General features: G+C 33.6%; 1 protein-coding gene across 2 annotated transcripts in view; it reads left to right on the forward strand.

Annotated features, from left to right (window-relative positions):
• The window catches only part of LOC143062765 (DNA replication licensing factor MCM6-like), a 35,686-nt gene that overhangs the window by 8,630 nt on the left and 13,636 nt on the right, over positions 1-13,420 (forward strand). For both annotated transcript variants that reach the window (XM_076234541.1, XM_076234542.1), the window contains 8 exons: positions 112-274; positions 1,487-1,626; positions 3,639-3,751; positions 4,597-4,742; positions 7,555-7,705; positions 11,040-11,431; positions 11,811-11,966; positions 12,652-12,780. In XM_076234541.1, coding sequence (XP_076090656.1) covers positions 112-274; positions 1,487-1,626; positions 3,639-3,751; positions 4,597-4,742; positions 7,555-7,705; positions 11,040-11,431; positions 11,811-11,966; positions 12,652-12,780 — 1,390 coding nt within the window. The remainder of the gene's footprint in view (positions 1-111; positions 275-1,486; positions 1,627-3,638; positions 3,752-4,596; positions 4,743-7,554; positions 7,706-11,039; positions 11,432-11,810; positions 11,967-12,651; positions 12,781-13,420) is intronic.

Raw genomic sequence — 13,420 nt, forward strand, 5'->3', positions numbered from 1 at the left:
ACTATATTTGTTTGCCGTCAGACTGATCAATGAATCTGGTGATTAATTATACTGTACTATTTGTAAGATGCTAACGCTTGTCAATTTCAATATATCATTATGTGCTTTTAGAGTGAGGGAATTGACAACAGCAAAGATAGGAACCTTGTTAAAAATAACTGGTCAAGTTGTACGAACCCATCCTGTCCATCCAGAGCTGGTCAGTGGAACTTTCATGTGCCTAGATTGCAGAACTATTATAAAAGATGTAGAACAACAATTTAAATATACACAGGTATGTATGACAAAATGACAAGATGTCCATTTCTTAAGACTGACTAGGTTGGTGCCACATAGTGATTTCACCAGAGTTAGTCATTTACAAAATTATTTTCAAAAAGATGAAAGTTGTTTTGGTTAGTTACATCACTCATGTGTCATCACTGTTCAATTTCTTAAAAACGCGGAATTTTATAACTTTTCCAGCCTGGTCCGGTATTTAGAAAAGGCCATTGTAATTCTTCCAGTTTCTCAGGAGTTATTGACCTTTTGTTTGGTAACTACATGTAACTGACTTCTGAAGAGGCAAACTTACATGTACATTTGATGGAGAAAAAAGTAGCTTTCCCCCTTTCTCAAACTCTACTTCTCCTTGACAAAACGAAAATGTACGAGTCGAGAACGTCTGAACAATTAATGAATGAAATACATACTACAGATAACATGTTTAACGAAACATGTTAGTGCATCTCTTTTACCTTTTACATTACCTGTACAAATCGTTTTGTTGTTGCTGCAAATCAGCCATACAGGCAATGGGTTCATGACTTCTGAATTTGACAGTGTTCGTGAAAAATAAGCTCCACATGATTTTTAACCCCCAAAAATAGTAAGAAAACTACATGGGGACCTTCATGACAGCTTTTAATCATTCTCAACTAAGAGGGGACCATGAAGGCTTGGTATTTGAATGGTTACAAACCGATATTAATGAAAATATTGATACTTCTATAATGAAAATTCAAATAAATATACTTTAAATAAGCAATGAATTAGCATGGTAGCCATTCCTTACATGAAGGGATGAAATACTTTTGATCACGCTACACTGTACGGCGTAGACACAGTTTGTGATGGTGAAAGTTCTTCCAGTGTTCAATTTTCATCCATGGAGAACCCTGGGTTAGTTCTTCAGGTTCTGTAGTTTTGAAAATATGTGATAATCTTCATTCACTCTGACAAAACATAAAAGTAAAACCTTACCACAATGTCGAGACACTATTTGAGTAGAATTGTTAACTAGATTCTGATAAAGCTACACTAATGTCTTCTCCAAACATATTTCAGCAAAAAAAATTTGTATTAACCCTTAACTGACACATTTTCTTGGTCTTTTATTTATTCTTCAGTTTTATATCATTACATGGTTCAGACTTCATTTAACTGTTTTTCATTTGAGGAAATTGAAAGAAAACATGATTTTATGCTTGACATATTTTATTTTCAGCCCTCTATATGTCGGAATCCAGTTTGTAATAACAGGTCAAGGTTCATGCTTGATGTAAACAAGTCAAAGTTTGTGGATTTCCAGAAAGTGAGAATACAGGAAACACAGGCTGAGTTACCAAGAGGGAGTATTCCTAGGAGGTAAGTTTAGTGAGAATACAGGAAACACAGGCTGAGTTACCAAGAGGGAGTATTCCTAGGAGGTAAGTTTAGTGAGAATACAGGAAACACCGGCTGAGTTACCAAGAGGGAGTATTCCTAGGAGGTAAGTTTAGTGAGAATACAGGAAACACAGGCTGAGTTACCAAGAGGGAGTATTCCTAGGAGGTAAGTTTAGTGAGAATACAGGAAACACAGGCTGAGTTACCAAGAGGGAGTATTCCTAGGAGGTAAGTTTAGTGAGAATACAGGAAACACAGGCTGAGTTACCAAGAGGGAGTATTCCTAGGAGGTAAGTTTAGTGAGAATACAGGAAACACAGGCTGAGTTACCAAGAGGGAGTATTCCTAGGAGGTAAGTTTAGTGAGAATACAGGAAACACCGGCTGAGTTACCAAGAGGGAGTATTCCTAGGAGGTAAGTTTAGTGAGAATACAGGAAACACAGGCTGAGTTACCAAGAGGGAGTATTCCTAGGAGGTAAGTTTAGTGAGAATACAGGAAACACAGGCTGAGTTACCAAGAGGGAGTATTCCTAGGAGGTAAGTTTAGGGAGAATACAGGAAACACAGGCTGAGTTACCAAGAGGGAGTATTCCTAGGAGGTAAGTTTAGTGAGAATACAGGAAACACAGGCTGAGTTACCAAGAGGGAGTATTCCTAGGAGGTAACAGAGATGCAACTAATCGTCGGACCCGTCGGACCTAAGGGGCAGAATTTATGCAGGTCCGGCAAAACTCGTAGCTGTGCAGGACCTGATGGCCGGCAATATTTAAGTCCGCTTGGGTCCGCCAAAACTGAAATCCCCGTCGGCCCTGGCAGAGTATTTTGTTTATAAAATTGCGATCATCTTTAATAAAAGTAAATGTCCTGTTCCCCCGCATTTTCTAACTCTGGGAACCAGTATTTCTGCCCAGTAATAGTCTTTCGTACCTTGTCCATCTCACCCCGAACAATTCTCCGTATTTCCGTCATGTTTTTTGTTTTAGAAATTCGCTCTCTAGGAAGGAGGTCTATTAAGCATAGTTGATAAGTTCAGGAAATATGTCATGGCCGATAAAATTTGTAAGTGGGTCGAAACCCGGTAAAAGACCAAACCAGTCACCTATTCAAGTTGATAAAGCTGTAAAGCGGTCTTTGTACGACTATGAGTCAGATTTTGAATTTGAACAGAATGAAACTACCAATGACTATCTTGTTTCCAAGTACTCTTGTGAAGAATAACTTTTAATCAGATCAATATTATGTAATGTATTATTCAATAAACTACAATTGTTATGAATCACAGGTTATTTTAAAATAATAATAATATCAACAAAATCAAGATTAACGTTTGTTCAATAGCATAATTTCATTTGATTTTTGAGTGAAAATATGGGTCTGGCAGAAATTTGATGGGTCTGGCAAAACTTGGTACCCTGTAGGCCCCATTGTCTGACAGGAAAAAAAAAACTGTTTGCATCTCTGAGGTAAGTTTAGTGAGAATACAGGAAACACAGGCTGAGTTACCAAGAGGGAGTATTCCTAGGAGGTAAGGTTATAGAAAAAGAGTACTGTGGATTGATTTATTTTTGAGGATATAGGGAAAAAAACGTGGGTATTTAATTTTGTGTTTTTGCATTGAAGTCTATATAAAATCCTATAAAAGATTAGTATTCATTAAAACGTTTAAATGCGTGCTGTACCCATGAATTCTATGAAAATTGGTATCCCAAAAAAATAACTAGTTCACCACATTTGACTGTGGGATTGTCGTAGATTTTGTAATAAGGTTTAAGTTTTGTGTTTTCTGTGTAAATTTATTATTAATGTTCATTTGTTATGAATTTTCTGAATTTCTTGTTAATTTGTGCAACCACGATCGACCAGTATGATATTTACAGAGTATTATATAGTGATATATGTCTACTTATCAATAGTCATGATAGTGAACTGTATTTATTAATCTGTCGATACACTATATTTAATTAAAAGTTTAATCTAAAAATTTCTTACAGTGTTGAAATTGTCTTAAGAGCTGAAGCAGTGGAAACAGCACAGGCAGGAGACAAGTCAGATTTCACAGGAACACTTATTGTTATACCAGATGTAGCTACAATGGCTTCTCCAGGTAAAAACTATAGTTTAATATCACACATTTGCAATGTTAATTTCCTGTTCATATAGAGCAAGGATTTTGTAAAAAAAGAAATGTTTGCACATTTCTTAAAATGTTTTGTATGCAAAATATTTAATTAATGCTCCTCTGTCTACTACTGTACTAGACATTATTGTTGGTCTCTTCATAGTTAGCAGGTATCAATAAGTCATTGTTGGTCATTTTAATATTGATGTGTCTATTATTCCCATATGGTGAAAAAAACGGAAGTAAACATTTCATCCCAAATCCTAATCTGCCTCCTACAATGTGGCATTGTTTTATGTAAATCAAGGTTTAGCTTGTACAAGTAGCAGTAATATTCAGATAACTGATATACAAATTTTGCTAGAAAAACAAATTCAGGTCCATGATGGGTAAAATCCTAGTTAATATTTAGACTTATTTTGTAAAACATTATTAAAGAAATAAGTAATTAAAGAATTTAAATTTAGTTAAATAATAAATCAATGTCTGAGCAACACATGAATTCAAACATGTTCATGTAGTATAAGTCAGATATCAGTGTTCAGTTAAAAGATGAATACTTTTTCGATATCTGAGTTCTTGCATAAGTTTGAATTGTTTTACATTGTCTCATCGGGGCCTTTTATAGCTCACTATGCAGTATGGGCTTTGCTCATTGTTGAAGGCCGTATGGTGACCTATAGTTGTTAATGTCTGTGTTATTTTGGTCTTTTGTGGATAGTTGTCTCATTGGCAATCATACCACATCTTCTTTTTTATATGTTATTTTTTTAGTACATTGACAATGAACTTTTAAATGAAAATAAAATAGAGTTTTTATCTATCAACAGGTGCAAGAGCAGAGACTTCTTCACGAGTGAAGGGTGCATCAGGATATGACACAGAAGGAGTTAGAGGATTAAAGGCATTAGGAGTCCGAGATTTAACATACAAAATGGCTTTCTTAGCCTGTAATGTGTCATCAAGTAACCCAAGGGTATGTTCATCAAGGATTAAACGCATCTGTCCAAGAATTAAAATTCAGACGAATTAAGATTGTTCCAAATGGCTAGTTTTACATTTGCTCAAGTATTCCCCCTAGCGTATCTAGATCACAAACGGCCTAGCCAAGATCAGATGTGCATTTTGTGTTTCACATGAAGTCAAAAATGAGTATCACCTCAGGGAAAAACTCTTTTGATATTTTGGTTCAAAAATGGTTTAAATTATGAAAAATCGCTATCGTTAGGCTAACACTGGAAGCATTTATATAATTACATGCAGTTTTTGGAAGAAATATTTAATATTTTTATTAAATAAATGGTGTTTAAAAACTGTATAATTTTCTTTAATGGTTGGCTTCAAGACATGGTCACCAGTGTCAGATTTTTGGTCAATGACAAAGACAACAAAATATGTTTAGAATTATTGAATATGAAACATTTTAATTGAAAAAAAAAATGACAAGAACATGTTTAACTCACAGTTATTTCAAACAACAGTAGCTTTCTTTGATCATTAATCTTATCTGATAGAACTGTATCTAAAATTATCTATAAATAACAAAACTTCCAAAAAAAACCTTTCTTTTGGTGTATAGAACATTAAAATAACTTGATGCATATTCTTACAATAAACAATCAAACTTAGCAATACAATTTATATGTTTTGTCTACGGACAAGACATTGTATTCATATTTAATGAAATGCATTATTAAAACCTAATTTTGATACAGCTGAAAGTGTTCTCTTAAAAAAAAAAAACAATACATTTTATCAGGTTTATCTATCAAATGATGCTTAACTTCGAGGAAAATGGAAACAAATACATTTTGATAATGTCTACGGACAAGACATTTTATTGATATTCAATTAAATGCTTTCAAAGATGATTGTTAAAGTTAAGATTAAAAGTTACTATTTAAATTTTAAGCTGTGTTTTTAAATTTTGGAAAATACAAAAATGTACCCATAATTCTTTACATATCTCAATAATTTATTGATTAAGCCAAACTGAAGACACATTCTTTTAACTGAAATACATATATCTGATTGTTTAAAACAATCAAAATATTATTAAAACTCAATTTTGACATAGTTGAATGTGTTCTCTTAAAAGAATAACATACATTTTACCTATCAAATTAGGCTGAAATCAAGGAAATTGGATACAAATATATTGTGGTAATGTCTATGGACAAGACAATTTCAGTAAAAAAAAAATCTGTTAGAATTAATTGTGACTATATTCATGTTGAAGATACTGAGTTTTAATTTGAATAGATAACTTTCATCACCTATAAATAAGATTTAAGTTCCATAGCAGACAAATAATTGAATTTAATACTTGTTATGTACAAGTGTCTTGTCCGTAGACACTTCCTCATCTGCTGTTAATACTGAAATGCAAAAGATAAAGTTAGAGAGAGAGAAATACTTTTTCTTCATTTGATTTAGTTAATCTTTTAAGGTATGCATCAACTGGAATAAACAATATTGAAGTAAAATAAGGTATGCTTTTTATGACTGATAATCTGACACTTTTTAAAATCCACTCCCGTAAAGTCATTTTACAAAAATTGAGAACACTTAAATTACCATTCATTTATTAAAAATAAGATATTTCTAAGTTTAAACAACACATAGGACTAATTAAGACCCATAAAGCCAAGCAATATTGATAAAAAGACATGTCTACGGACAAGACATGTGTCTACGGACAAGACATTCTGACATATTTTTGAATTTTTTCCTCTATTAATAGATGGTAGAAAAAAATGTTAGAAGTGTTTTCATATCTACAAAAGAACAGGAACTTAGCAATGCAACATAAATGTAATTATGCTTCCAGTTTACTAGGGAATGCATGTCTACGGACAAGACATTTTTTCACTTTATTTGTATATCCAACTTTGATGGCATATATCTCCAGCTAGGGTACTGCAATTTTGATAAATGAGGTAGTTTTTGATAATGTATATACTAGAAGAAAAAATAAAAGACATAATAGCATAAATTTAATTTATTTTTCTCTTTTATCACTACACTGAGCAAGCTAAAAACAAAAGTACAAAATTGCATAACGAGCGCATAGTATTCAACTTTTTATCATAACTTTGTAACCACTGAAGATTTTTTGTTGCAACAACCAGTAAAAGAAAGAAGAATAAATTGTCTATAACAGTGAACCAATAACGTAGTTCAAATTAAGTTCAATTATTAACTATCAATTGATAAAAAAAGGTAAATTTTAAATGAAACAACATAACGTGTAATTTTGCCCATTTTCAGCGTGTATTTTAGTGTTTTTTTTTCAAAACGGTAACACCTATACATGATATTTGACATTCATTGTGAAACCCTACATCCTCTTCTTCAGTTCAAAGATGTATTACTTATGTAAAGTTTATCTTCTTGTCTTTACAAGCCTATAACATAGACCCAATATGAAATGCACATCTGATCTTGGCTAGGCCGATAACTAAGACGCTCAATAAAAAAAGTTTTATAATGTGCAGAAATCACTAAGAATTAATCTTTTTTGCATTTACATGAACAATGTCTTTCTTTTTGTGTTGCATAATTACCCCCCCCCCCCCCCCCCCAAAAAAAAAATGGCCATATTGCCAGCACAAGATCTTGAAAACTGGCCAAAGTTCTTGACTGCTATTGCTTTTTTCAGAATATGAAATTACCATAAATTAATGAGGAGTTATGCAAGAAAAAAGTACTGAGAAACATCTTGCAGGTTTTTAAAAAAATCTCAAATGAATGTTCATGTTAACAGAAGGTGTTTTTTTTTTTTGTAGTTTGGTGGACGAGACATGAGAGATGAAGAAATGACTGCAGAAACAATAAAGAAACAAATGACAGATGAAGAATGGCAGAAAGTTTATGAAATGAGTTTAGATAAAAGTTTATATACTAATCTTTGTACCAGTTTGTTTCCTACTATACATGGTATGTACAAAGGCATTTAAAAAAGTATTTATCTAATAAGCTATAAAAGATTTTTGTTATTCCCTAACTTATAGTTGAGGCTGTATTGCCATCCCCTTATTTGTCCATTATTTTGTTCTATTTCTTTTATTTGTTTTTCTCCAATTTCTTTGTTGCTACATAATGAATGACTTCATGGTTGGTCCAAATGCAAGTTATTTTTTTTTGTAAAGTGCATAAGCTTGCTATATAATCACTGCAATACACTGGGGTTTGACTTGCAGTCACCATTTTTTCACACTTTTTATGCAGTTAAGCTGCATTATGCGAGCACCCTAGATTTGTGTTCTACCCAATAAATCCTGAAATACTTGCCATTGTTATTATCTAGCTTGTTACTATGTTATATATAACTAATTGAACACTTTTTTAATACTTTTTATTCTGGATTACAAAAAAAATGACCAGAAAAACCTTAAATGATCGTCGATTTATCCAAAAGTTTTAAAGTTACACATAGGAAGTAGTGCTTATTAAAAATCCTTGTGTAGTTCATTATGACTTGTGCTTTTAGCTAAGATGTCAAAGAACAATTGTATGAAATATTTAATCGCCGAAAATCTCTTAAGACAAGCAGTTTAGATTTCCCAAATGACAAAAGTCGTAGGAATATTGTTTGTCATCAATACGTAGTACAACTACGTCAGTAGTCTATCATATAATTCAACAGGTCATACTGTTGGCGGCAATTTCAAATTAGAAAAAGAAATTTTCGTAGCTTTTTAATTTGGAGGCAGGTGTGCAAATTAGCGGTGGTCCGAGACCTTCCACTTTTGCAAGCGGAATTTCGACTAGGATAGTTGGTTTCTAGCTACGCCCGACGTAGTCGCCTTACATTTGAAAGAAAATAAGAAATTACTTTGCAAACCTTTTCACCATGTTCACCAAAGTCTCCAAAACTTATTTTTATTATTATTATTCATGACGGCGATGTTCATTTTGTTCAACCGCTAGCTTTATACAGAAAATCGCCGACAAATATTATATAAATTCGAGTAAAATCGTATCTGATTGACAAAAACAACATTGTAAACACATAACAATGGCGGCCGTGAAGACAAAATTTTACAAAATCGGATCCGATTCCCGAAGCAGATAAGGGTAATTCCGGGTTTGACGATCATTTACAAAATAAATCCAAGCAGGTGAAAAAATACATCTATGCATGGTAAATGAATATAAACACTAGTATTGTAAACCAAAAGATATATGTAAAAGAAAGAAAAAGCAGAAAAATATTTTATTCAGAAACTAAAAATTACTTTTTGATAAATTTTGATTTAAAAATCCAATACAACGTGACAGCTGGGAACAGTATATCTAACAATATACATGTTCATGGTCACAGTCTAAATTTTCTTTATAAATGATAAATGATGATAATGCATGTGAGATGCTTTTAAAGTGTAAACATATTACTGCAATTTCGAGGGGTTATTTGTTTTTTCTCAATTTTGAAGGGTCAATTAAAGTAGCTGAAAGTTTCATTCTTTATTTTCACAAATAATGCAACTATATTATATATACCTTTATGTAAGTAAACCATATGATATATAGGTGGCATTCTTTGGGCCACTCTACCGCCTCCTGTTTGATAACTTGGAAACGGTCGAGCTCTCCACCCCTAAACCATATGAGGGGCAGATCCAGGATTTTAGGTTAGGAGGGGCGCAAACTTAAATTTTCGCCGAGCAGAGCGAGGCTAAAAAAAAATTGAGGTAAAATTATCGGAATTTTCTTTATTAAGCTGAGAACAACCCATGCTTTGCAAATTTAAAGGGGGTGCAAGCCCGCAACCCTCCCCTGTCTGAATCCGCCCCTGCATATATTCAAGTATAGGACAATATAATAAATAAAAAATGAAATATAGGGGGAGTCCCTGGAGTTGCCCCACCCCCTCCTGTTTGAGAACTTGGAAACGGTCGAGATCCACACCCCTTAACCATATATATTCATGTTTGTGACAATATGAAAAATCAAATGAAATATAGGAAGAGTCGCTAGGGGTCACCCCACCCCTCCTGTTTTAGAATTTAAAAATGGTCGAGATCCCCATCCCTAAAACATATATATTCATGTATGGGACAATATAACAAATCAGATGAAAGACAGGGGGAGTCCCTGAGGTCACTGTTCACCCTCCTGTTTGAGAAATTGGAAATGGTCAAGATCCTTACCCCTAAACCATATATACTCATGTATGGGACAATATAACAAATCAAATGAAATATAAGGGAAGTCCCTTGGGTCACCCTACCCTTCCTGTTTAAGAAATTGGAAACCAATGAGATCCCCACCCCTAAACCATATATATTCATGTATGGGACAATATAACAAATAAAATGAAATGTAGGGGAAGTCCCTAGGGTCACCCTACCCCCAGTGGCGGATCCAGAAATTTTCATAAGTGGGACCCACTGACTGACCTAAGAGGGGCCCGCTCCAGTCACGCTTCAGTGATTCCCTATATAAGCAACCAAATTTTTTCCCAAAAAGGGGGGGGGGGCGGGCCCCCTGCCCCCTAAATCCTCTGCTTACCCCTACCTGTTTGAGAACTTGAAAACCGTTGAGATCCCCACCCCTAAATTATATATATTCATATGTATGGGACAAAATAACAAATCATTTACATTTACTATGGGCAAGTCAGTCAGACCTCATCTTTGATCCCTGTTGTAGTGAACATTTGTCTGATTCGTGTCTCATAACTTTTGTACTATAGAACACAAACTCAGTTTTCTTTCCAGGGAAACCAGTCCATTCATACTATTACATGTTCATACTACGTCAAATTGAACTTCTAGCAGTCAAATAAAACCAAGGTTAACTACCAAGTAGAACAACTGCAATCATTGGGAACTTGTACCACTGCAGACTCACCATAAAAAAATAGACATTGATATATGCATTGCTTTTGAAACCTTGATAACATATAAATTATTTGCCTTAATAAATAAATCATTAGATAAACATGAATGTACTATATATGAATGTTTAATGTTGAGGCAACATTGCCACAGTTTTCATAATTACGGTTGCCTTGGTTTTTGGTTAACTGCCTTCAGCGCTTCCCTTTGATTATGGTGATTTTAATTCATTATTGGTAGACTTTTAATAATAAAATAAAATTTCTGAATTAACAGTATATTTAACTTTACTGCATTAAAAAATCATGACAGACTTAAAAGAAATCAACAGATTTAAAACTAGACTTAGAAGATTTGAAATAGAACTTTTAAAATGTGTATTGGGAAATCAAGATATGAATACTTGAATGTCAGCCTTTTATTTTCAGGAAGTGATGAAATCAAAAGGGGAATTTTACTGATGTTATTTGGAGGTGTTCCCAAAAAAACATTGGAAGGGACAAGTCTCCGTGGGGATGTAAACATTTGTATTGTCGGTGATCCAAGTACTGCTAAGAGCCAGTTCCTGAAGCAGGTGGAGGAGTTTAGTCCAAGAGCTGTTTACACCAGTGGAAAGGCCAGTTCTGCTGCAGGTTTGACGGCAGCTGTTGTTAAAGACGAGGAATCTTACGAGTTTGTGATTGAAGCTGGTGCCCTTATGTTGGCAGATAATGGTGTTTGTTGTATTGATGAATTTGATAAGATGGACCCTAAAGATCAGGTGGCTATACATGAAGCCATGGAACAACAGACCATCTCAATTACAAAAGCTGGAGTCAAGGTATGATATACAGTCAAACAGGCCTGATATATGTCTTTTTGTTTGTTTTTGTTTGTTTGCTTACATTACCGGTATCAGGGACTGATTTATTAAATTATTGAAAAAAAATAGTCTTAATGATATGGATTTAACCAACTAAACGCTGCAGTACATCTTTCAAAAAACAACAGCCTGATAGTGAATGACAAAGTAATAAATGATACCTGATTTATGACAAAGTAATAAATGATAATAGATATCAACCAACAACCATTAAATTACTGCATTATTTCTTACACACAGGAAATTGTAATTATACATGATGACCTCTCCCAATTAGTTCTTTATAAAAAGAATTTTTTTAGATATAAAGCATTCTAGTTTTATTTATGTATTTCAGGCTACACTGAATGCAAGGACCTCTGTATTGGCAGCTGCTAATCCTATTGGTAGTAGATATGACAGGTCAAAGTCACTGAAGCAGAACATTTCCTTAACAGCACCAATCATGTCTCGATTTGATCTCTTCTTTATTCTTGTTGATGAATGTAATGAGGTAAGAAAACTTTATATCTTTACAGTTATTTATACATTCTGATTCCTTGTCCAGGTTTGGCAATACTTTTGGTTCTTTTCGGTTGGTAAAATCAACACTGTTTCAAGTGATGTAATGTAATTAATATATAAAACGTTTTTATGCCCCACCTACGATAGTGAAGGGGTATTACGTTTTCCGGTCTGCCTCCATTCGTCCGTGTGTCCGTTCAGGTTAAAGTTTTTGGTTAAGGTGGTTTTTGATGAAGTTGAAGTCACATCAACTTGAAACTTAGCACACATGTTCCCTATGATATAATCTTTCTAATTTTAATTTCAAATTAAAGTTTTGACCCCAATTTCACGGTCCACTGAACATGGAAAATTATAGTGCGAATGGGGCATCCGTGTACTAAGGACACATTCTTGTTTAAAACTATATTCAGACTATATATACAATCATTATCACCATTGAATTTGAAAATAAGTGTCCCTCTTTTTCATAGGAGGGTTGAGTGGCAATGCTTTTCTTTAAAATGGAAAATTATCTTTTATATTAGAAAAGTTCAGTTAAAAAACAAGTGGCCCTTGAAAATATTCTTTGAAGTTATGTTCCTTTGTCCTATATACCTTTTATTATTATTTAAAGATGAATTTAAGAACAGAACTCATAAATGAACACTGAGAAATACAATATTTTTTTACAGGTTGTAGATTATGCTATTGCCAGAAGAATTGTAGATCTTCACAGTCGACTAGATGAATCTGTTGAAAGAGTTTATTCTGTGGAAGATATTACAAGATACATCATGTTTGCCAGACAGTTTAAGCCAAAGGTTTGCCTGCTCATTTTAAATTTATGAATGCATAGCTCATGCAGATCACACGTCAGTTTGATATTGAATAAGGAGATGAGGTATGATTGCAAATGAGATAACTGTTCACCAGAAACCAAAATAAACTGTTCACCAGAGTTCAAAAGACTAAGAAGTTAACTACTATAAGTCGCCCTACGGCTTTCAACAAAACCCATACTACATAGTATGCTATAAAAAGGTCTAAAATGACAAACGAAAACAATTCAAAAGAGAAAAATTAGAGCCTAATTTATGTACATAACAATGAACGAAAAAAAGATATGATATACAACAACATACAACACCCACTGGATTACAGTCTCCTGGCTAGGGACAGGCACATTCAACATGTGGCAGGGTTAAACAATTTTAATGGGGCAGAACCAACCCCTAACTTTGTACAGAAGTGTAACAGTACAACCGAGACAGTTTAAGCAAGTTTTGTAAGATTATTATGTTTCAAGAGAAGATATTGAATAGGTCTAATTATAATGACCCTTTTGTTTCTACTTTGTCCTTGTGACAGTAAAACGTATGGGAAGGATGCAGATGAAATTTTTATAGTTGTGCATGATATGCAATTGCTTACTTATTTTTTTGTGAAAATGTGGGAAATTTT

This window comes from Mytilus galloprovincialis, chromosome 2, assembly GCF_965363235.1.
Source record: "Mytilus galloprovincialis chromosome 2, xbMytGall1.hap1.1, whole genome shotgun sequence".
Classification (NCBI taxonomy): domain Eukaryota; kingdom Metazoa; phylum Mollusca; class Bivalvia; order Mytilida; family Mytilidae; genus Mytilus; species Mytilus galloprovincialis.